This window comes from Wyeomyia smithii, chromosome 2 (assembly GCF_029784165.1).
Source record: "Wyeomyia smithii strain HCP4-BCI-WySm-NY-G18 chromosome 2, ASM2978416v1, whole genome shotgun sequence".
Lineage (NCBI taxonomy): Eukaryota > Metazoa > Arthropoda > Insecta > Diptera > Culicidae > Wyeomyia > Wyeomyia smithii.
The window spans coordinates 228,307,943-228,331,999 of record NC_073695.1 but is presented as its reverse complement, the minus strand read 5'-3'; the positions used below and the strand labels follow the sequence as shown (position 1 = coordinate 228,331,999).

Here is a 24,057-nt window from a genome sequence, read left to right as displayed (position 1 = left end):
TGAGTCTGCAGAAACTAAGAATGGTGGTAATACCTTTAGATTGTAAGCGAATACACTACAATATATTTTACTCAATTGATTTATCACACTTTTTCTATTGAGATCGTTCATTCGTGTTCTGAACTAAACAAAACCATAATAAAAAAGACGGTAAAAGACTTTTTTGCTGAATCACTCTATTTTGGTCAAACGTCAAAACCGGTTCCCTATATTACCTTCGTCACCCTTAAAATGCGTGTAATTATTGAAGATAATTGTTAACTTTCCGTTGAAATATTCATGATGATACCGGTAACGAACGATGATGATTATCACGGTGGTAGTGTGGATGTTTCACACTAGATGTAAACAAAAGCTCTACATCAAAGCTACCCAGGCGTAGACACAACATGAACACTCTTAACAACATAACAATCGATCGATCGACGACTCAGTCACACACACCAACAGAGCTCGGGTTGAGATTCGGCAGCTGGTCGCCACCGATTGACCTTGCTTTTTGTTTTGTGTTTACTCCTTCGTAAACACGCACTGGGTGGAGAGGGTGGCGTATGTGTATATATGCTTTAATACAATTTCGGCACTACGACACAAATGTTTGGAATAACTACAATATGTTCGCGAGCCGCGGACTTAACGATGATGAGACTAGATTAGTCGAACGCAACGCTTCGTCGTTCTAGCAGCACTGTTAAACTGGTTAGTATAAAACTCATTGTCAGAATACAGTTCAGTTCAAACGCGCAAAAGAAAAGACTCGAGTGGAGTGTGTGTCTCATTTCCTTTCGCAGTAATTATTGCTAAACATTTCTGGAGCGAGTACATATTTGGGTAAGCAAAACAAACAAATGTGAGTGATTTTTGCGTGCTAGAGTGATGAGATCATTGGTGGAGTTTCTTGAAACCATCAGGATCATGTTAATTCGTGATAGCAGAATGTACAGAAAATTACTCACTCTTTCGCAAACAGGTGTGCTTTGTAAACTTTCATTAGAGCTCGATTAAAAATTAAAGATATGTGTTGATTTTATAGAATATTTTCCCTTACTAAAATGAAAGTGAGTTCAGAAGCCGTTTACATCCCCCCGGCGGGGAAACCAAAATTCGACTACGTTGATTTTATTTACAAAGAACAGTTGAAAAACATTTGTTTTGTGGCTCATTTAGTAATTAAACATAGAAAAATTAACAAAAAATAGTAAAAATAATTTTAAATTCAAACCAAAATTTCCACGAATAAAAGAAACTCTGCCTAAGAGAGCCGAGGAACGTGCAAAAAAAAAAAATAGAAAAAGGCAAAGCAGAAATTGACCAGAAGCAGCAAGATACTATTTTATTTCAAAATAACCCCAAATTAAAACTTTAAAATGTCTCTGAGGTAGAAAGAAAGCATACCAAATTTCATACTGAAAAACGTTTCAAAATCCAGAAGAAGTCGAAAAGATAAAAATACTGATTATAACTTTAAGTTTCTTCACACCGGTTCGAACTTTTTCTAAACAAAGAAAAATAACCTTAATTTAATCTAAAATATGAAAATAAAATTTAAAAGACTGTTGAGACCAAAAACTAAAATAAAAACACAGGAATAAAATTTACCTATAATTTACAAATGAAAATCGATTGTGAACTCAAAAATTTTCATTTATTTTATCACACGTATGTCGACTTTTAATTTCAAAACCATAATAACTGCGAGTTCAACTGGGGCAACATTTTTCGTGAATCTGGAATACCTAGTTTGCTTTGTCCTTTTTTCAGAGATTTTTCAAATATATTTTGGACGAATTACACTGGTCGACAAAAGCGAAAAAAGAGTTACCCTAAAGCTCAAAAAAAATTGCTCTAAAAAGCTATGATCTTTTTGGAGCAATTTTTTTGAGCTTTAGGGTAACTCATTTTTCGCTTATGTCGACCAGTGTAATTCGTCCAAAATATATTTAAAAAATTTCTTAAAAAAAGGACAGAGCAAAACTAGGTATTCCAGATCAACAAAAAATGTTGAAGAACGCTCCTGCAATTCAGTAAAAAAACACAAAAAGAAGGAAAACGATCATGAGTTTGGATCAAATTAATTAAGTAAATCTAACGATAGAAAAAGGCAAAAAATATTTAAATTTAACCTAATGGTTGAAAAGCAAAAATGAATTCCAAATTTAGCTAAAAGTGACCAATCAAAGACCAAAAATGAAACTGAATCCGAATTCAGCTAATAACTTAGTTAAAAGTTCCTCAAAGAGTTGAAACAAAGTTTATGAAAAACAATTTCGAATCAGCCTAAAAACACAAAAGTACCTTTGCTGACGAGAGAAAACTTATTGCAATGCGTCGTCTCCTCGAAAAAAAGTCCCCAGACAAAAAGAAAAAAATCCAGAAAATACGTCCTCCAGTTCTAAAACCTACTGACTCGACGATCATTTGCATTTGCATTTTGCATCAACAACTTTTTCAATATCGAAAATTTTATGCTTTTTTCATCGGCCAAATAAATACAGCTTTAATTGCTTTGAGACACGACTTTCGGTAGTCCGATTGCAAAAGCTAGGTTGAACTTTTAGACCTTTGCCAGGGACTTGTATTGTAATTCTTCGCATGTGCGGAGAAAATAAAAACTGTTCGGATTCAAGAATGTTGATAGATTGATTTTTTTAAACAAATTCTACTGAAACCCCTGGGGGAAACAATTTTTTTACAAGTTCAAGTACATTCTTTTCTATTTCTTAACTCTAAAAACTTTATCGCTCTTCTTTCTCTTCCCAAAAAAAAATTACGATTTATTTTGCGGTGAGAACAGTAAACGGACAATGTTTTTTATTGTAACCATAAAAAACACGGTATTTTTACTGTAAGCTTGCAAACGATTGTTGTCATTACCATGAAGGTAGAAAGGTATAGCAATCACTTGCAAAACCGAAAGTATAAAAGTGCTCCAAAGGGCCGAATGGCATATATCACTCGACTCAGCTCGACGAGCTGAGCATTTTCTGTATGTGTGTGTGTGTGTGTGTGTGTGTATGTGCAGATTTTTATTCTCACTCACTTTTCTCAGAGATGGCTGGACCGATTTTCATGAAATTAATTGCAAAAGAAAGGTCTTATTGTTCCATAAGACCCTATTAAATTTTATTGTAATCGGATTTTTAGTTTGGAGGTTATGTTTAAAAATGTGAAAATCATGAAACATCATTATCTCTAAAACCACACAACCGATTTGAACAAAATTGGTTTCAAATGAAAGAGCTACCTAAAAAACCCTTCACTTTTGAATTTTATAAAGATTGAATAGTTATGAAAAAAACGTGTTCTGGAGACAGTTTAAACTCACTCATGTTTCTCAGAGATGGCTGGACCGATTTTTATAAAATCAGTGTCAAATGGAAGGTCTAGTTGTCCCATAAGACCCTGTTGATTTGTTTTGCAAACGGACTATTACTTTACCTGTTATGTTTAAAAGTGTGAAATCCAGCTATGAAAAGGAACATATTCCAAAGACTACTTGAATTCACTCACTATTCTTAGAGATGACTGAACCGATTTCCACAAAATTAGTGTGAAATGAAAGGTCTAGCTGCCTTATAACACCCTATTGAATTTTATTGTAATCGGACTGTAACTTCGTCTGTAATGTACCGAAATGTGAAAATCACGAAGCTTCATTATCTCAGAAACTACACAATCAATTTGATCAATCGTATTATCAGATGAGCAGGTTAGTTAAGGGTTAACTGATGAATTATGATTGAACACGTGGTTTCAAAGTTTGGCTGCCCTATACATTCCATTTGTTTATAATCGAACTTAAGCAACCGTTATGTATTAAATTGTTAATAAAATAACGAAAGTCTATTATTTCAAATATTACATGACTTATTTGAACATAACTAGTGTCATACGAACGAGTCATCTCTCGAACTTACGAATAACAAACTTAATAACAATTTGATATGTGGCTCAAAAGTTATGGAGAGAGAAGAAATTTAAAGACTATTTAAAACTATACCTGCTTTGATCGATATATGTGGTCTTAACATAATTTGAATGTGATGTCGAACTACTTGAACGTTCCAATTTCTTTGATTCCTTGCGATGTGTTTAAAGTCGTTTGAAATGATTGGTTTTATCGAAATGACAACATCCTCGACTTTTGGCTTCTGTACATCGCCTTAATTCTAAATATATTCATGTTGGGTGGTATTCGGTCATTTTCAGCAGATTTTCTGGCATCAATATGACACCGAAAATACCCATATTGGGAGGTATTCAGTTATTTTGGTTGTTTTCCAGAAACTAAATGTGGTCGTCTTCAAATTCAAAATGGTGTCCAGGGTCAATGTCAATGTTTCTATGCATCATCTCGATAACGGAAATATCCATATTGAGTATTATTCGGTCATTTTCGGCTGTTTCCTAGAAGTTGCCATTTAGCAATTCAAAATGGTGCCTGGCGTCAATTGTTAGCTCATTGCATCATTCTGGTTCCAGAGATACTCATATTGGATGGTATTTGGTTATTTTAGACTGTTTTTCACAAACCGGAAGTCGCCATCTTGGATTTCGAAATGGTATTTAAGATAATTTTGGTTGAAGAAACAGCCATATTGGGTGTTATTCGATCATTTTCGGCTGTTTCCCGAGAACCGGAAGTCGCCAACCTAGAATCCAAAATGGGATCTGTGGGCGATTTCAGCTGCTGTGTATCATTCTTGATCCGAATATTACTATACTGGGTGAAAATCGGCCATTTTGGCTGATTTCCAGAAACCGGATGTTGACATCTTACAATCCAAAATGTTGCCTGAGGTCGATTATGAAACATATTTGTTACCTCTAAAAACATTCACCTGCCGAATTTGGTTCCATTTAGTTGATTAGTTCTCGAGATGTGCAGAAATTTGTGTTTCATTTGTATGGGATCCCTCCCTTACAGAAGAGGGAGGGGTCTCAAACTATCATAGGAACCTTTATCTGCATCAAAAACCCCTACATACAAATTTTCACGTCGATCGGTTCGGTAGTTTTCGAGCCTATATGGATTAGACAGACAGACAGACAGCCGGAATGCATTTTTATATGTATAGATTACAACATCAATTTTTAGAACCTAAAGAGTGAATACACATTTATTAAATTGAAGCGTTCATGTTAATCTAATTTTACAAATAATAAGTTGGATTGAGAAAGGCTGGGTCTGACCGCTAGGTGGATTGATTTAGGTTTTTTGTTGTTGAATCTACCATCGACAATAATTTTACCATGAAAAACATTGTCAGTGACTTCTAAATGTATGGGCAAAACACCTGAAAAAATGCTGTTAAGATACATAACAACCCCCCTTTTTCATGGTAAAAATGGCAAAAACGATGTTTTTTTTATTGTTCTGGACAATGATATTTAATGTACACGGTGACAAAAAAGTCCGGTCCGGTTGGGGTCGCCTGTAGCCTACACGTTGCGTCTCTCTGGTGCCATCTATATGTCAAATGAAAGGGTTAACTTTGCTGCCCAAAGTGGCAGAGTTTCGTTTCTGTGCAGTTTGTTTACATTGAGTTGTGAGCCATGGCAGAGTTGAGAGCAGCTGTTATCGCTGAATATGTGAAAGGGTACAAACCCGGACACATATTCAAACACCTAAAACCGCTCTGAATCAACCGGAAATTCGTGCACCGGACCATGAATCGGTACCTAGAGACCGGAGGCACCGAGGACAAGGCACGATCTGGACGACCAAGGTCTGTGAGAACTCCAAGGCTGGAAAAGATTATACGAGACCGGATTCGCCGGATTCCCGCCCAATCTGCACGGAAGCTGGCCAGGAACCTTAAATGAACCGAGAATCAATCCGCCTGCTTCTGCGCAAGGATTCAAAACTTACACCGTACAAAAAACATGTGGTTCATGGGGTTACCAAAGCGACAAAGGACAAGAGGTTCCAACGGTCGCGGGAATTGCTCGGTTGGCGCGCAGATGACGAGATTATTTTTTCGGACGAGAAGCTTTTCGTTTTGGAGCAAACAGTCAATCGCCAAAATGATCGAATTTGGAGTGTGAGCCTCCAGCAAGCTCCTGCGGTCAAGCTGAACGTTTCCCGGTTCCAAAATAAGACGTCAGTGATGGTTTGGGGAGCCATTTGCAAGAGAGGTAAACTGCCTCTTATTTTTTATCGATAAAGGGGTCAAGATCAACGCAGCGTACTACCTGGACACGGTTTTGAATAAAAATGTTTTCCCTCAAGCTGAACTATTGTTTGAAGACGATTACTACTGCTTCCAGCAAGATGGCGCCCCATCCCACACCGCAAAGGTTGTTCAGGCGTGGTGTGAGGAAAACTTGACCGGTTTCATTTCGAAGAATGAATGGCCTCCGTCGTCTCCTGATCTGAATCCACTGGATTATTTCGTGTGGGGATACATGATGTCGAAGCTGAACGACTATAAAATAACAAATCCGATACGTCTGAAGCTGGTTCGTCCAGAGAAAGGTGGTGTAATTCCGAGATATCGTCTGTGAAGTATCTTTATGAGTTACTGAATAAAGCTATGAAAGCCAGATTCAGATTTTCTTCTTATTCTTTGAAATATTGAGATTTTCCTGTGTGACCGAACTTTTTTGTCACCCTGTGAAATTAATGTATTTACAATGAAAAATATAGTTAAATTATGGTATAACTATGTACAATAGGGTGGGGAAAAGTGATCGATTTTCCAGAACCAAGTTTTTTTGGTTCCTTCTGGGGCCCCAAATAAACCTAAGCTCACCGGAAGTCGATTGGTTTTGTCTCCGCTTGGCGCATTGCATTACAAATTTGTATGAAAATTTATATGGGAAAACCTACTTTTTTGCATTTACCTTTCTAGAGAGCTCAATAATGCTCTAATAATGCACTACATTATATTAAAGTATAGTATTTTAGATGCCTAACAACTTTGCAGAGGACACTGAAGAGCTAGAATGTTCCTAAGAAGGACTATAGCTGTTCAAAATTGAGTATGTCGATTTAAATGCAGAAAATCTTGTTTTCTGCCAACATTACCAATATACCGGCGTCAGTGGAATTCCCATCAGAAATAACCTGCCGTAACGAGTTTGTACACTCAGCTGGATCAAGCAAACACATTTAGGTCAAAATTCTAGGCGTAGAAAGAATCTACAACGTGTTTCAGAGGATACTTCTGATGGAAATCTGCCTGACGCCGGTACACTGGCAGTGTTGACAGAAAAAAATGATTTGTAACATAAATTTCGAAATACTCAACTTTGAACAGCTCTAGTATTTTTTTGGGACACCCTAGCTCTTTAGTGTATTCGACCAAGTTGTTATGCATCAAAAAACCTACCATTTGAAGTTATGAAACCTATGGTTTGAGCCATTTTGGGCTCTTTAGAATGGAAAATGCTTAAAAGTTGGTTTTTCCATACAAATCTTCAAATAAATTTGAAATGCAATGCGTCAAGCGGAGATAAAACCAATCGACTTCCGATAAATTTGGGGCCCCAAATAGAACAAAAAAACTTGGTTCTGGCTTTCTGCTATCAAGTTTCGTTTTTTCCATATAAAGATTCCCCACCCTAATGTACAATTACAGCAACTTTAAAGGTTTTTTTTAATGTTATTTATTTTCGGGTTGCCTACTCATTGCGCTGCCATGCGGTCGTCGTTCTATCGTGGAAAACAAGGTGTCTAGTATCAGCAGTTTTTTTTTCTGGCGAATGTCGGGAAAATATACTGTTTGAGACTATGCAACTGAAGGCTGCATCAAATGTCTGTATGGGGAATGCATTTTGTGACTGTGCCTCTAAGAAGGAGGCTGTTGCACGATTGAGTTGGAATTTTGCATGGGGACTTTTCTCAAGAAAACAAAACGATTCAGACCAACTGCTAAACGAAATTTCTAAAATTGTTTTGAATGTTATTTTCGAATTGATCGTATACTAAACTACGCATCGGTTAATTTAAACAACACGTGCGTTGCACGGTAAGCGGCATCGCTAATGATAGCAGAAAAACACTTCATTCCCTAAGTTGTTCTCTCCTATTCTCTCTTTTCAATATTCTCTCGCACTCATTTTTCTACTGCAACGCAACCCATATTGAAAGTGAATGATGTAAGCGCACCAAACTACTGTTTTTCTAATGCTGTTTTAAAATATGATAATAATTGACTTGTCTCTCGACCGTTTTCCCGTTTTCAATACCCTCAAAAAAGTTTTTTTTTCATCAAACCTAATTAATTTCATTCAAGTTAGTTTCAATTATTTCTGTAGGTAAAAAATACTGGGAAGAGAATAAATCAAATTGACGTGTGACTTCATTTTCAATTGGACTCACAAAATTTAAATTTGAATTATGAACACTCTCAAACTGCTGAGCAAGTCTTTTAGCGTTTTGTTCATTGGATACAAGAAAACGTTCACCATCTTTTAAAACTGGAATAGGCTTTGAGGTTTTTTTTTAAGAATCTTCGACAGCTTCCAAAAAGGTTTTGAATATGGTTTCAATTTTTCAACTTTAGTCTCGAAATTTTGATTTCTCAGAAGAGTAAATCTATGTTTAATCTCTTTCTGTGAATCTTTATAAATAGTTTTAAAAACAGGGTCACGAGAACGTTGATATTGACGTCTGCGGACATTTTTCTAACGAATTAGAAGTTGAAGATTTTCGTCAGTTATTGGTGAATCAAATTTTACTTGAGCATTCGGAACAGAATAATTCCTGGCATCAATAATTGCACATTTCAATGCTTCCAAAGCGGTATCAATATTCACTTCGTTTTGCAAATCTAGCTCATTATAAAAAATTATTTTCAATCTTTCCCAATTAGCCTTGTGATAATTAAAAACAGAGGTTATAGGGTTTAAGTTGATTCATGTGATATGGAAAAAGTTATTGGAAGATAATCAGAATCAAAGTCAGCATGTGTGATCAATTCACTACATACATGACTTTGATCTGTTAGCACCAAATCAATTGTTGATGGATTCCGTACAGAAGAAAAACATGTAGGACTATTCGAAGACAAAATACAATAGTATCCTGAGGAACAATTATATACAATTGCACATTATTTACTGTAAAAAAAAATCAAAAGCTCATTCTCATCGGCCTTTAATGAGCGTGCATTCCAATTCAAAATTTTGATTGTTTTATTTAAAAACATTGCTAAATTTTAAATTAGAAACAATTTGAATTGTAAAATTTGTTCCAATTTGAATGGCTTCAAACATGGATTTTGCGTGCAACATGGCGTTCATAAGATCGAACACCTTACCTTACATATTAACGGTCATTTTCGAACTACCAACATTAGGCGGTATAATGTTCGAACCTGTAACCTGTGCATATATTAAACGAGTATGGAAATTGAATTTTGTTTACCTTGCCTTGCCTTAACAATTGCTAAACGGACTGGGCATTGATAAAAATTTGACATATGATTGCCGTTACAATTCGTTCAGCGAAAATTTTTACTCTCTTTCACAGGACATGTGTCCTTTTTGTGAGTAGAGTCCCCATAAAATAAGGCACTTTTGGTCCATGTTACAGAATTTTGAACCATGGCCATAACGTTGGTAAATACGGCATTGGGTGATATGCTTCTCACCTCCGCCAAACTTTCGATATAATTCCCATTTCACTCGCATATCACAGATAGCATATGCTTTGCCAAAAAATTTCAAATTTTTAACCTCATTGCGGTTAAAATGAATTAAATAATTTACAAGGGAAATTCTAGCTCTCTGACTGTTTTCTCCTCGTGATTTTTGTTTCATTTGAATTACTTGGGTAGGGGCTATGCCAAGTAATTCTGTTAAAGTAAGTTTGATCTCATCAACGGTTTGATCGTTGGTGAGACCTTTCAATACGACCTTGAACGGCTTGGCGCTCTTCGTATCATATGTAAAAAATTTATACATCTCTTCAGTTAAATACTGAATAAGACGATTCCAATCTTGCAATGTTTGGGCCAGTAAACGGCATTCGCCTCTTCGGCCAATTTGATAAGTAACTTTGACGTCGGAGAGAAACGTAGAAAGTTCTCTTTTAAAAATATTAAATTAAGAAGCAATAGTTACCACAATAGGTGGAACTTTCTCCTTTTTTAAAGAAATTTCACTTTGAATAGTTTTACTTTCGAACATTTCAATTTCGCCGGCTTCTTTCTCAGGCAGAATATCAAATAAATTTTCACTGCATAAGCTAGTGTCAGGAAGAGATGCCTTTCTTTTCCTCCCCGTAGCGATGCGTGGTTTCTTTTTTCGTCTTGCCATTTCAGGTGATACGAAAAAAGTTCAAAAATAATATCAAAGTGAAAGTCTTGAGAAAGAAAGAAATATGTAGTCTTGAGAAAGACTGATGTAGGTTAACTTTCAGGTAATCTCTAAAAGACGCACTGACAAAACACAAACTTTGAAGCAGTCCGTTTTTCAAGCAAAAATTTGTTCGTGTCCACGTATTTCACGTTGAAATTGTTCCAGAGACATGAAAAGATTTCTCCTATAATATAGCTTTCTTTTATTTTTCTCCACGAGGTTTTTTTTGTGAACAATGTAGGTCATTCACAAATTACGTAAGGGTTTGGGGGGAGAGTGAGGGTGTTCAAATTTCTTACTAATAAATACTTATAAAGGGGGAGGGGATGATTCAAAAAAAAAAAAATAGGTTAGATTTTAGGATTCAAAATTAATCAGTTCAAAAATAGTTCCGCTAGATTATAACAGATGAGCTCTGGGCAAGCAGTGAATCCACCGCAGCTGAATGAATATGTGCTTTAGTTTGTTTTCTTGGTTTTCGTTTTAATTTACTTTAACAAATTCGAACGGAATTTGTTAACTTGTTTTGTTTTATAATTTCTACAAACTTCAGATATAAAACTAAACATGTTTTTAAATTACTTCCAACATTTCTTTTCGAAAGGAATCCTACATAGGATTCCATAGGGGGAGAGGGAAAGAGAAAACTTACGATGCCTGGTTATGGTAGGTCCTTACAAAACTTGTGGATCACACCCTAAAGGTCTAGAAAGTGACTTCAAATTAAGCTCAGAATCGCCGAAATGTGCTTCTGAAGGCCCTAAAAGACCAAAATAGAAAATGATCCCAAATTGAGCTCTAAAGCACTGAAAATTCAACTCAGAATAACTGAAAAGTACGTCTGATGGCTCGAAAGGCCAAACCAGAAAATGAGCTCAGATTTGCCGTTAAGTGCTTCTAAAGTCCAGAAGAGCCCAAAAACAGAATGATCTCAAGTTGAGCTCAGAATCAATTAACAGTGCTTGTAAGGGCCAGAAAAGACCAAAATAGAAAATGATCCCAAAATAAGTTCCGAATCGCTGAAAAGTGCTCCTAAAGGTAAGAAAAGAACAAAACAAAAAATGATCTGAAGGCCAGAAATGGCCAAAATAGAAAATGATCCCAAATTGAGCTCAGAATAAGAGAAAACCCCTTTTAAAGGCCCGAAAAAGTCAAAGCACAAAATGATCGCAAATTAAGCTCAGAATCGCCGAAAAGTGCTTCGGGATAAAAAAATGTTAAAACAAATAACGACCCCAATTGAGCTCAGAGAAATACTGAAAGTGTTTCTAAAGGCCGGAAAAGCCCAAATCAAAAATGATCCCGTATTGAGCTTTGTAACAATTAAAAGTGCCTTCTCTAAGGGCCAGGAAGGACCAAATTAAAAAATGATCCCAGATTGAGCTCAGAATCTCTGAAGAGTGCTTCTAGAACCAAAATAAAAAATGATCTATGGACCAGAAAAAAAACAAATTAGGGAATGATCCCAAATTGAACTTAGAATCACTTAAAAGTGTTTCTAAAGATAAAGAACAAAACAAAAAAGGATCTAAAGGCCAAATACTACCAAAAATGGCCTAAATTGAGCTCTGAATCACTAAAAAGTGCTTATAAAGACCAGAAAAGACCAAAATAGGAAACAATCCCGAATTAAGCTCAGAATCACCTAAAAATGATTCCTAGGGTTAGCAAAAGTCAAAATGTAAAATGATCCCGTAAACCGTTAAAAACCCTTCCTAAAGAGGTCATCCACAAATTTAAAAATTCACATCCACAAATCGAAAGGTTTAGGGGGGAGTGAGGGTATTCAAAATTCTCACCAATGCTTACGAAGGGGAGGAGGAGGATTCAATAAAATCTTCCGTAAAATTTTATCAGATGAACCCTGGGCAAGGAGCGTATCCACCCCAGCTGAAATAATATGTACATTAGTTTGTTTACTGAGTATCCACTTTTAGTTATGTCAACGTTATATCAGTTCAGTTCGAATTGGTAATATGTGGCTGACTCTTCACCGAGTGCTCACATAAATTTACGATTAACGTTTTTTAATATTCGCAGGTATATTTTCGGTTTAAAGCAACTTTCTCAATTTATTTATAAGCAACCATTAGAATTGGAACATTGTCTTACGAGTATTTTCTTAATTAAAATGTATTTAATTAAGTAGATAAGAGATCCATTCAATGGATGTAGATGCTTGTTGAATTTATTTTGACTCGCTAGGATTTATTTAAGATTGTTCTGGAATAACCAAATTCGGTTTAATTTGTTCGAATTCTAGTGAACTCATGCAGCATTTAAATGTTCTTAAAAAACATTTGAATTAATTTTTATGGCTTTTTTTCAAATAAAAAAATATATATTCTTATTCGTCTCAATTTTTTTTATGTATTTTGGCTATGTTGAAATCTTCGATTTTTCTAGCCTGTTCCACTGAAAATTCACGATTGTTTATTTTTTATTTGAATAATTTCATTGAGCGAAGTAGTAATCCAACCCAATCTTGAGTTTTCTCACAGAACAATTGCCGAGGATGGATGGTTCCTTCTTAGTGGCAGCCGTTATCGGTTTAGGATTGCTCGTCTATTTCTACGTTACCAGAAGGTACAAATATTTCGCGCAACGGAACGTTCCATTTGTGAAACCAATGTTCTTGCTCGGCAATGGCGGCCCCATATTGCTGAAAAAATGTGATCTGTTCCAAAACATACAGAACATCTACGATGCATACCCACAGTCGAAGTAAGTTCTAGATCTAAACATTTAACCTTCACTCACAGCTTATCAATCCTTTCACAGAGTCGTCGGCATGTTCGATTTTCTGCAGCCGGTGTTGATGGTACGTGATCCTGACCTGATCAAGCTGGTAGCGGTTAAGGACTTTGATCACTTTGTCGATCGATCCCCATTTTTTACTGGTCCGGACGAGGTTGAGGCTGGTGGCGATAGCATCCTGCCGAACGTACTGATCGCTTTGCGAGGTCAAAAGTGGCGTCACATGCGGGCGACCTTGAGTCCGGCCTTCACCGGTAGCAAGATTAGACACATGTTCCCGATGGTGACCGATTGTGCCGAGTCGATTGTTGGATTTATGATGGCCGACGCTAAAACGGACTACGATATGAAGGATGTATTTTCCCGGTACTCTAACGATGTGATCGCTTCCGTGGCTTTCGGAGTGCAGGTCGATTCCTTCCGGGAGCCAGACAACGAATTTTTCGTAAAGGGAAAAGGTTTACTGAATTTCAAGAAACTTTCGACGATGGTTAAAATGCTGACGTATCGTTTTGCTCCTGCAGTGGCGAGGCGGTTGAAAATCGAGATTTTCAATGCGGAATTGTTGGAGGCGTTTAAAAAGATGATTACCGATAATATGCAGCAACGAGAATCGCAAGGGATCGTTCGAAACGATATGGTTCATATGTTGATGCAGGTTCGTAAGGGCAGCTGGCAACAATCGACCGAACAGGCGGACACAAAGGATGCCGGATTTGCAACTGTTGAGGAGTCTACAGTGGGCACAAAGGCGCATACCCGTTTGTGGAGCGACAATGAACTGATAGCACAGTGTTTTCTATTCTTCATCGGAGCTTTTGAGTCCATCTCTACGGCGTTGACATTTGCAAGTTATGAGCTTTTGATGAATCCAGAAATACAGCAAAAGATGTATGAAGAAATTGTTTCTACTGAAGAGTCGCTAGACGGTAAACCTCTATCTTATGAGGTGCTGCAGAAGATGCAGTACCTGGATATGGTTGTTTCCGAATCGCTTCGCCGATGGCCACCGAACCCTTTTGTTGACAGGTATTGTGTGAAGGAGTACGTTTATGATGACGGCCGGGGTGGCGAAGCTAAGATCGAGAAAGGACAGATAGTTTGGTTCCCGATCATTGCTCTGCATCAAGACCCTCAATACTACCCGGATCCGTACAAATTCGACCCGGAGCGGTTCAGTGAGGCGAACCGATCGAAAATAAACCCTGCTGCCTATCTACCTTTCGGTGTTGGACCAAGGAATTGTATTGGATCACGACTAGCTTTGTTGATGGTGAAATCGATCCTGTTCTATCTCATGAAACATTGCATTTTTGAACGGTCGGAAAAGTCCACCATTCCTTTGAAGTTAGTTAAGACCATAATGGGGCCAGTACCCGAAGGGGGTGTGTGGCTAAAGCTAAAACCAAGAAATTAGGATTTTGTTAGTGTTGTAAACAGCAATCGTTTGTTTTCAAAATAAATTATCTATCCGCTATCTTATCGTAGTATTAACACAAATATGCCCTTAATTCAGCTTTTATCTCATGAAAGCGTTGCCGCTTATCATCCGTATGAATTTCGTTTTTTTTTTCTGGTCAAACAGATCAGTCGATTAGAAACAGTTGTTCTGATAGGACGTACACAAAAAATGGACCCCCTCATAGTGCTAGCCATACTGGGCATAGGCGTGCTCATATATCTCTATATCGCCGAAAAGTATCGATTCTTCAAATATCGCAACATGCCTTACGTGAAGCCGACGTTCCTTTTGGGCAATACGGCGCCCGTACTGTTCAAGCGAAGCAATCTTTTGCAGCATCTCCAGTACATCTACGATGAATATCCGGAGTCCAAGTATGTGTTTTTTCTCAACTTCATTCCTTATTTCTATCTGAGTATAATTTTTCCCTAGAATCATCGGATTATTCGATTTCCTGAAGCCGGTGATGATGATCCGCGATCCGGACGCGATCAAGCGTATCGGTGTTAAGGATTTCGATCATTTCACCGATCATACGCCGGTCTTCACCAGCCCGGAAATGGAAGATGTTGGCGGGGAAAGTCTGTTCGGTAACTCGCTGTTTTCGATGCGGGGACAAAAGTGGCGCGATATGCGTACGACGTTGAGTCCCGCCTTCACCGGGTCCAAGATACGGCAGATGTTCGAACTGGTGTCGACGTGTGCCGAGTCGGCAGCGGATTTCTTCCTGACGGAGGCGAAAGCCGGTCGAAAGTTGGAGTACGAAATGAAGGATGTCTTCACACGATTTGGCAACGATGTAATTGCCTCCGTTGCGTTTGGTATCAAGGTGGACTCGTTGCGAGAGCGGGAGAATGATTTCTACGTGAAAGGGAAAGCGATGCTGAATTTTACGACGCCAATGACGCTGCTAAAGGTAATATTGTTTCGCGTTGCCCCAGCGCTTACAAGGTGGATGAAGATTGACATTTCAAATCCGAACCTGCTAGCGTACTTCAAAGGCATGATTCTCGACAATATGCATCAGCGTGAAGTGCACGGGATTGTCCGAAACGACATGATACAAATGATGATGCAGCTTCGGAAGGGTGCTGCGCAGCAGCAGAATGAGGACCCCGAGCCGAAGGATGCAGGATTTGCAGCTGTTGACGAGATTCCTGTGAAAAAATCGGCCCACAACCGTGAATGGACCGAAAACGAACTGATTGCTCAGTGTTTTCTATTTTTCTTGGCAGGATTTGAAAGTGTCTCCACCTGTCTAGCATTCGTTTGCTACGAATTGCTAGCAAATCTCGACGTTCAGCAGAAGTTGTACGAAGAAATCCTGTCGACGGATAAGCAGCTCGAGGGAAAACCGCTGACTTTCGAAGCTTTGCAGAAAATGCCGTACATGGATATGGTGGTTTCGGAAACGCTTCGCATGTGGCCTCCCGCGCCAGTCATTGATCGGTTTTGCGTCAAGGATTACGTTTTCGATGATAACGCTGGAACTCGAGTGAAGATCGATAAATGGCAAACTTTGTGGTTCCCGATTGCGGCGTTGCACCGCGACCCGCAGTACTATCCCGATCCGTACAAATTCAATCCGGAACGCTTTAGCGAGGAGAACAGAGACAACATAAATCCGGCAGCTTATCTACCCTTCGGTGTGGGCCCAAGAAACTGCATCGGATCGAGATTTGCCCTGATGGAGGTGAAGGCCATCGTTTATAACTTGTTGAAGAATTTTACTTTGGAGCGGACGGAAAAAACTAAAATTCCGCTGCGTTTGGTCGAGAGTATCGTGGTAATGCAGGCAAAAGATGGCATTTGGCTAGAGCTGAAGCCGAGAAAGTGAAAGAAGTGTTTCGGCTTGGTACAAGTACGATTTAATCCTCTTATTGTTTCCTTATAATAAAAACGCGAAGGATTGAAGAGTAAATATCTCCAAAAAAGCCTCGTTTTCGAGCGAATTTTTTCATATAGTTTTACTAGCATAAAAAAGCAAAAAAAATAAAAAATGTTTTTGATATTTTATAATTGAAGTAAATTACCAATTCTCATCAATCTATGTCAGTTGATCTGTTTTCAACTGTAATCCTTTTCTAGTAAGTGGTCGAATTTCATCTTTCTCTCCATCTTATTAGTAGTATTAAGAAAGCTTATGAAAAATTGAACAGACCTCCCGAAGTTAATTGTAAAGATTCACTTTTACGGTTCCTTTTGTGTCAACTCATTTGCATTGTGGGCATTATTTGGTTCAATTCATCAGTAGCAACGAGAGGAAGAAAGCTTGTGAAACTATACTTGCTCCTTCTAGTTTCGCTGCTGTGAATTGCAAGTGAACGCACTTCGTTACTCTGTAGTTCAAAGTATATGTGGAACCACCAGTTCCGCGTGCTGATTGATGTCATTTTGGCAGACGTGTAAGATGCGTCTTTGTATACTAATAAATGAAGGATACGGCGCGTTTCGCTACAGGAAAGTTCCTTTTCGTTCTGGTAGCAAAAACATCATCAACATGCTGTTACGAAGTAAACCATTCACGGTGCTCCCACAGACCATTATTTTGAAAAAAATGCACCAAATGATCTGAGTACACCATTCGATTCGTTATGACGTCCTAAATCTCTGGTCAAAATTTCAAATACTTTCAAAATCGTCGGACGGGACATTTTTAAGCAATGCCTTTTTGAAGGTCGTAAAGAACAAAAAAGTGATATAAAAACGACGAAATACTCATTGTAGAGCACGTTTTTCAACCACCATTTCATGAAATAACTTCCAAAATATTTTGTACACATTTCAAGTATTATATTTCATGAAATTTACAGTGCACAGAGGTCTTAACTCGAAAAATTGTGATCGTTTTAGATTTGACTGCGAAAAAATGGTTTTTTTGTACTCAATGTTATCAGCAAGATTGTTTCATAGAACATGGCCTTACTTTTGGCGTTTTTGATTTTTCGATCAATCCAGCTAGATAATTTTTTTTTCTAATTTTAATATACCATAGAGCTTCTTTCAGCAAAGTTGTGGAAAAACTTTAAGAAAAAAAAGGTGAAAATTGCGATCTCCTAGATCGATCCTAGAGTTTTTTATTGTACACCTCTTCTCAAAATCGGTTCTTTATCTATAACTTATCTGTGATTGTCAAAACAATAAATTTTACAAAGTTATGAGAGAAGCTAAGCTGTATGAATAAAATTTTAGAGCATTTGGACCGTGCCTTTGTTTTGGAAGAAAATTAAATTTTATCCTAGCCTTTATCCCGTAGCTTGCAGTAATCGTAAGTACTCAAAGTGCATGCGATATTTGCTTCCGCTAGTGCGACGATACTGGGGTTATTCGAAAGAGAGCAAATATATATTTCTAGAGAATAGAGAATAGAGTGTTCCGTGACTTCGGTAGTATGAAATATCCTGATGTATTGGAGTAAAATAAAAGCATACCACTGAACGAAGCCATAAGATATAAAGCAATCAATCAAAAATGCACTTTTTGTATTCCAGAAATGTCCAGTTGACTCCTAAAAATATATTGATACATGGTATTTGTAGGTAATTATATGAAGCTTTCAGAAAAAAAGTTATTTACCTCAAACTGATTGAATATCTGTAGAATAGCTCAACATTGATTTTTTTCCAGCGTTGCGTGTAGCAATTTTTTGCTTTGTGCTGTGCTTCCGCCGCAAAGCAAACTCGACAAAAACGCAATCTACTTGTCCACCTAGATGCTCTCCTCATTTGATGAATGCTCAAGATACACACTGTAAAAGTACGGCAGTGGTCTCTGTTGTGTATTTATTGTGCGTAACGTCCACTCATGTGAGAAAGCACACCTCAGTTAGACAGATATTTCACAGGGTGGCGGAAAAGTTTTCACAATTTGATTCCCTGATTTTTCCTGACATCCCCTGAAATATAACATAATTTCCCTGATATTTTTTTAGCATTCAGCACAAAAAAGTTCAACGTAAATTTTCTTCGTATGTTTTTCAGTTTTCCCTGATATTACCTGATTTCCCTGATCAAAAAATTATATCCCTGACATTCCCGGATTTTCCAGGTTTTCAGATTCAGATTTCACCACGGTGTTTCTTTTTGCAAGCTCATTAGATGCACACGATTTGCTGCTCTCTTCAAGCAAGTTCGTCGATTTGCTCACCGGTGCACAGTGGCAGGTCTCTATAGAAAAGTCGGAAAAAACCTAAAAGTCTTTTTATATGATTGGAAATTACATATTATTACAATTTTGGAGTGTTGAACTCATTTCTGATATCAGAAAATGTCGAAAATAGCAATTTATGCTCCTAAAGTGCCGTTAGACCTTTCTGATGATCGGGTTTTTGTTTTTGCTTCAATCTTGCTTAAAAATTTGATAGGAGAACTGCTCTTATATTCATCTCAGCATCTATATTCATCTCATCAGTTGAATTTTACAGTAAATTGAACAAATAAGAGCAATCATTTGTTCAATTTACTGTAAAATTTAACTTTTTTTAAAGTAAAAGGAGTTTTATTTTACCTCTTGATTAAGTCGAGTAGTCGGAACTTAAGAGCGATGAGAAGAGCGAAATAAAAGCGACAGGAAGAATATAGGTGCTAAGATGAATATTAGGGTGGTTTCAACACTTGTCCTTCATCGAAAAAATTTTAGAATCGCATTTTTTTCGTTTGGTTCTTAGGGTACTACTTTCTAAATTAGGGTGGTGCAAGAATCATCATAATTCAGTTTATTTTATTTTGAAAATTGTTTAGCTTTTAAGCCGTTTGACCGATTCAAGATCTTTCTGAGACAAGTTAGAGGTCTTTTAAGAAAATATATGAGATGGTATGGTAGTTTATTTCAACATCATTGATAACATAAAAGCCGACATGTTTTTTTTCTCATCAATTCAACTTATTCTCTCTTTATACATCTTGCAGTACTGAAAGCGGTTTACAAGTTTATATAAAAATGCTTGAAATTACTGGAAAATACTTCATGTATGAGAAGTCAATCATATCTCCCTATGAGCAACGATGTGCAAAACGGGACCCGAAAATCTGAAAAGTACAATAAATTTCCCATTGAATGTTGGTTATCCGATCGTTCCGAACTGTTTCACAAGATTGTACGGTAGAAATGAAATTAGAAATACATGATTTTTTAACTTCCCTGCAATATGTTTTACCTCGATTGAGAAATTGGTTATATTTTTGGAAAGTCTTGAAAATCTACCAAAAAGTACACAAATTTCACTTCAAAATGAAACTTGTTGAATCAAAATCGGATCAAAACTGAGGAAGTTTCAGGTGTTTGAAGTTCAGCTAAAAATTGTAATTTTAAACATGAAAATCATCGAAATTGCCTGATATAGCAACATTCAAAGTGCGATTGAAAATTGATATCTCAACCGATTGTCATGAAGCTTTGGGAAAAGGTCATTTACACTTTGAGAATCTTCGGAAAAATGCAAAACATCAAAAATATTGACATGAAAAATCGAGGTTTTTTCCGGCTTTCAACCACTGTGCGGCGTGAGAGTAGTTGTTTTCGCAGTGAAAGATATTCTCTTACAGGTGAGTGATTCTCTAAGAAGAAATTATTTGCCTGAGCGTGGTCAATTTGTACTCTGTAAACTTGAAAACGTCTTCCACGACAGTTGTGCAACTTTAAATAGAAAGGTTTTTAGTAGAGGCATACTTTTTCGACGCTATTTGAGACTTTTCTGCATATTAATGGTGTAGTAAGGATGGATAGGGGGTATGCCATGTCAACCTTTAGTGATATTGAAACCGTTGAACCGGTCATACATAACTAATTTGGTACTAAGAAGCTATTTTAGTTGATGAATTTTTACGACTTTGAACTTTATCTATATCATTAGCATGACAACGTGAGGAGAGACAAACTCCTAAACCCCTAACATGATCACCGTGCCAATTTAAATACGTGAGTTCTCAAGTAAGTTCCTATGACACTTATTTTCTTGTATCTCAGTGTCGTAATCAGGAGGGGTATATTAAACATAATTATTGGCAAACTAATGGAAACTTCATCATGAAAAGTTGTATACAGGCGATTTCGAGTTCAGGTCGGACTCGATTATCCGGAAACTCGATTATCCGGGATTAGATTATCCGGAGTTTTAAATTCGATTATCCGGAATTTTTTTGTGTTCGTTTTTAATTCCGAAATTTTACCTTCACCATACCATCTAACATATTTGTAACTATTTATGTAACATCCGGCATGTTTGAGATATGTTCGAATTAAGTATTAAGCTTTTGAGCATGACACATGTTGCTATGATATTGGTCTGTCTTAATTTCTAAATTTATTTAATCGCATCTATTTAAAAGCAATGCGAAGCCTTGGTGCTACATTCCGTATCGGAACTCGACCTTCTGTTTTACTATACACAGACTTCGCAGCCGACTGTTAAGTGTACCGGGCAATTGCGGAGCTAGCGATACGATCCTTTTTTTCCTCTGTGTGGACTCATCACTGCGACCAGAGACATTTGATCTATTGTGATATTGCCCAGGTGTTTTCTGTACTCCGCACTTCATGTTATTGGCAGTATCACTATCACATTGGCAGTATCACAGTATCACTAAGAAGCCCAAAATAGCCTAATACCACCCGGTATTTCACAAATCGTTTTAAAAGCCAAGATAACGACTTCTGGTTTCTGTAAAACAACCGAAAATGACCAAATACGACCCAGTATGGGTATTTTCAGAAACGGAATGATGTTCAGTGGCTGAAAATCTACTCCAGATGCCATTTTGAAATCAGCCTGAAATGACCGAATGTGTACACAGATTCCAAACATTGATAACAGGTGCCATCTTTTCAAAGCCACAATATCATTGCAGGGAGTTATCTTATTAAAGTTATATAAACGTTATTGACATTGACATAGTAAAAGATAGTCTACCGTAATATTAGCAACTATAATTCAAAGAATTTTTGAAGAAAAGTTTGTCTCGTACTTAGCACTTGTGATCACTCTCGAATGCAACAATGCATTTGTAACAAACAGCTTTATATAGTTCCATGCCTCAACCTTGCGTCGTTGCACCCATGCCTTCTGTTTTTGTGTAATGACAATAATTAAATTTATGCTAATAAACAAGAAGAAACCGATTTTAGGTAATGTTGGTTTTTGATGTATAAAAACATCTAGAAAAATCTCTTTTAGGCAGTCTTCTAAGGTGGCATTCCTTCTTCAAAAAATAATTCAATTTGTCAAGGATATGTGATTATTTGAGCTATTTGATTTTTCATTTTTAGCACATCTTCATTTTTTCGAAACATGTGTTGACGATTGGCAATGAAGCAGTACCAGTTGAGGTTTTTGTTTGATTGATTTGGTTCCCACCATATTTTTGCCGCTCGATATTGATAAAAAGGAAACTCATAACGAATGTGTATCCGGATATCGTCCAGAATCATGTGAACCAAGTGACCAAGATTACAACATATTTTTTATAAACTATCATTTGATATCAAGATGGTTGAAAAAGCGATAAGATTATTATTATCGCATTTTTTGAAGTCTAACGAAATGAGTATCTTTACTCAAGGCACGGTTAATTTGAATTTGTTTCTCTGCATTTCACGGTATCTAGTATAAATGTACAAGAACTCATTGCATGCTAAACCAGGACGTCTATATTTACCTTTGAACAAATATAGCATCAGCACACGGCAGAAAATACTCGTGTCACGCAGGCTGCTACTGATTCCAGATGGGGCGGTTTCCAGCAGAAAATTAACCATCCGAATGTGTCGCGTGACCTTTAAAGTCAAGGTGAAATTTTATTCGGGTTTGTATTCTTCCGAATTTGATTGAATAAAACAAACAAAAATTTCTCGCATCGTTTGGAATCCGTCACTGAGCGGACCCAACACTAACAACCACTAAATCATAAAATTGAGCAGTTGCGGAACAGAGTGGTCTATGTGCCATCGAGCAAACTTTTCAGGAGAAGCAATTCTCGAAAAATCTTTGAATAAAATTCTGTTCAACGGATTCTTTCAAAAAAAGTTTTCTAATATCAAGGTTATGAAGTGGTTTAACATGGGAATACATAAAAATAACAGTTTCTTCGCGAACTGAGTGATTTTATCTCACCAATATACCTACATAGACTACTCTGACTCCATATATATTTCACTGGAATCCTCGAATCGTTTTCAAACAGAGTGGTCTATGTACACAAGACTAGTAAAAGACAAAGTAAATGACGGTGATTCGTACAAAATGGCTAGTGTCACATGTTAAATGATAGACATAGCATGTCAAATGTAACATGTCACGTTTTTCGTGTTACATTATGTGTAACATGTTACAAATCACGTATGACATGTTACAGAACAAGTGAAATGTTACATATCACATGTAATATGTTACATGTTACATGATGGTATCACACCGATTTACGTATTATAGGCCATTATGTTTCGGACGAAATATCAACACGGTATAAACCCAAGGTTGTATATTTAATTTAGGAGTGCTTCTTCACCATGTACCGATAGCTTGTTCCTCAAGTGCCATTTTAAGAAACGATGTATGACAAACTTGTAGTCTTTAAGTAGTACTATAAGTTTGTCAAATAATCCAGGCATAAAAGTTAAAGCACTGCTTTCTTCGACAAACTTGTAGCATTCCTTCAGAACTGCGAGTTTGTCATACATCATGTTTCAACATTGTACTTGTGGACCAATTGAATTGAATTGACATCCCAGAATTCAATATACAACCTTGTATAAATCAGCTTTAAAATTTGATTTTTCGAAATTTTCCTAGTTTCCTAACTTTAGCTTATGTAAAAATCTTATCTTTGAAAAAAAAATTGTTTCTAGACTACTCTGTTCCGCAGCGGCTCAATTAATAACCTGCTCACCACCGAGGTTGAGCTCGACGAACAAACACGAACCGAATTCAGTATGAGCCTATCAGTCGCAAGAAACGAACATGGAAGTGAATGTTATTGGTCTGGCGTTAGTGCTGACGCTGTTTTGGTTTAATTATCGCTGGCTTACCAAAAATCATGATTATTTTCGCGATAAGCCAATTCCTTGCTGGCGGCAGTTCCGTTATTTTGCAGCACTGCAGATGTTATGTTGAAGAGGATATCAATGCACGACTATGTTGAACAGCTTTACGATAAGTTTGCTGGTGTGAAGTATGTGTTGCTGTCTATCATCGAGATTGGATAAGTAATTAAACCGAGTTTATTGTTTTTTTTTCTACAGAGTATTTGGATTGTTTGATACTAACAGTCGTACATTCGTAATTCGTGATCTGGACCTTATCAAGCAAATTTCCGTAAAAGATTTTGATTATTTTACTGATCGACGCCCAATGTTTGGCGTGAACGATAATGACAACCCGAACATGTTGTTCAACAAAGTTCCCAAGTAACACACGTTGGTATAGAATAGTTGACGTAACCTATTCCATGACATCAATATCACCAGAAAAGCGCAAAACATGAAGGCTAGTAGAACAAGTACCGATAACTGCATGAAAGCAAGCCAACTTGATATAA

General features: G+C 37.1%; 2 protein-coding genes across 7 annotated transcripts in view; one reads left to right on the top strand and one right to left on the bottom strand.

Annotated features, from left to right (window-relative positions):
* Nucleotides 1–24,057, bottom strand: part of LOC129721072 (sodium-dependent transporter bedraggled) — a 276,779-nt gene that overhangs the window by 19,400 nt on the left and 233,322 nt on the right. The gene's annotated exons all lie outside the window — the stretch shown is intronic.
* Nucleotides 266–17,939, top strand: LOC129721073 (probable cytochrome P450 9f2). Of its 6 annotated transcripts, none has more exons than XM_055673201.1 (3): nt 266–699; nt 14,651–14,901; nt 14,960–17,939. In XM_055673201.1, the coding sequence occupies exons 2-3, from the start codon at nt 14,696–14,698 to the stop codon at nt 16,362–16,364; spliced, it is 1,611 nt and encodes a 536-aa protein (XP_055529176.1). In that variant the 5' UTR covers nt 266–699; nt 14,651–14,695; the 3' UTR covers nt 16,365–17,939. The 6 variants fall into 6 exon arrangements, with proteins under 6 accessions (XP_055529176.1, XP_055529175.1, XP_055529179.1 ...); XM_055673200.1 differs by having other exon boundaries at nt 266–831; XM_055673204.1 differs by lacking the exons at nt 14,651–14,901; nt 14,960–17,939 and adding exons at nt 12,810–13,032; nt 13,090–14,540 and having other exon boundaries at nt 312–699.

Bases quoted from the DNA above. Each gene is read 5' to 3' on its own strand.
- LOC129721073 (XM_055673199.1), top strand. From the start codon at position 14,567: ATGCCCTTAATTCAGCTTTTATCTCATGAAAGCGTTGCCGCTTATCAT. The intron at 14,902-14,959 runs GTATGTGTTTTT...ATTTTTCCCTAG, and splicing joins GATGAATATCCGGAGTCCAA to AATCATCGGATTATTCGATT.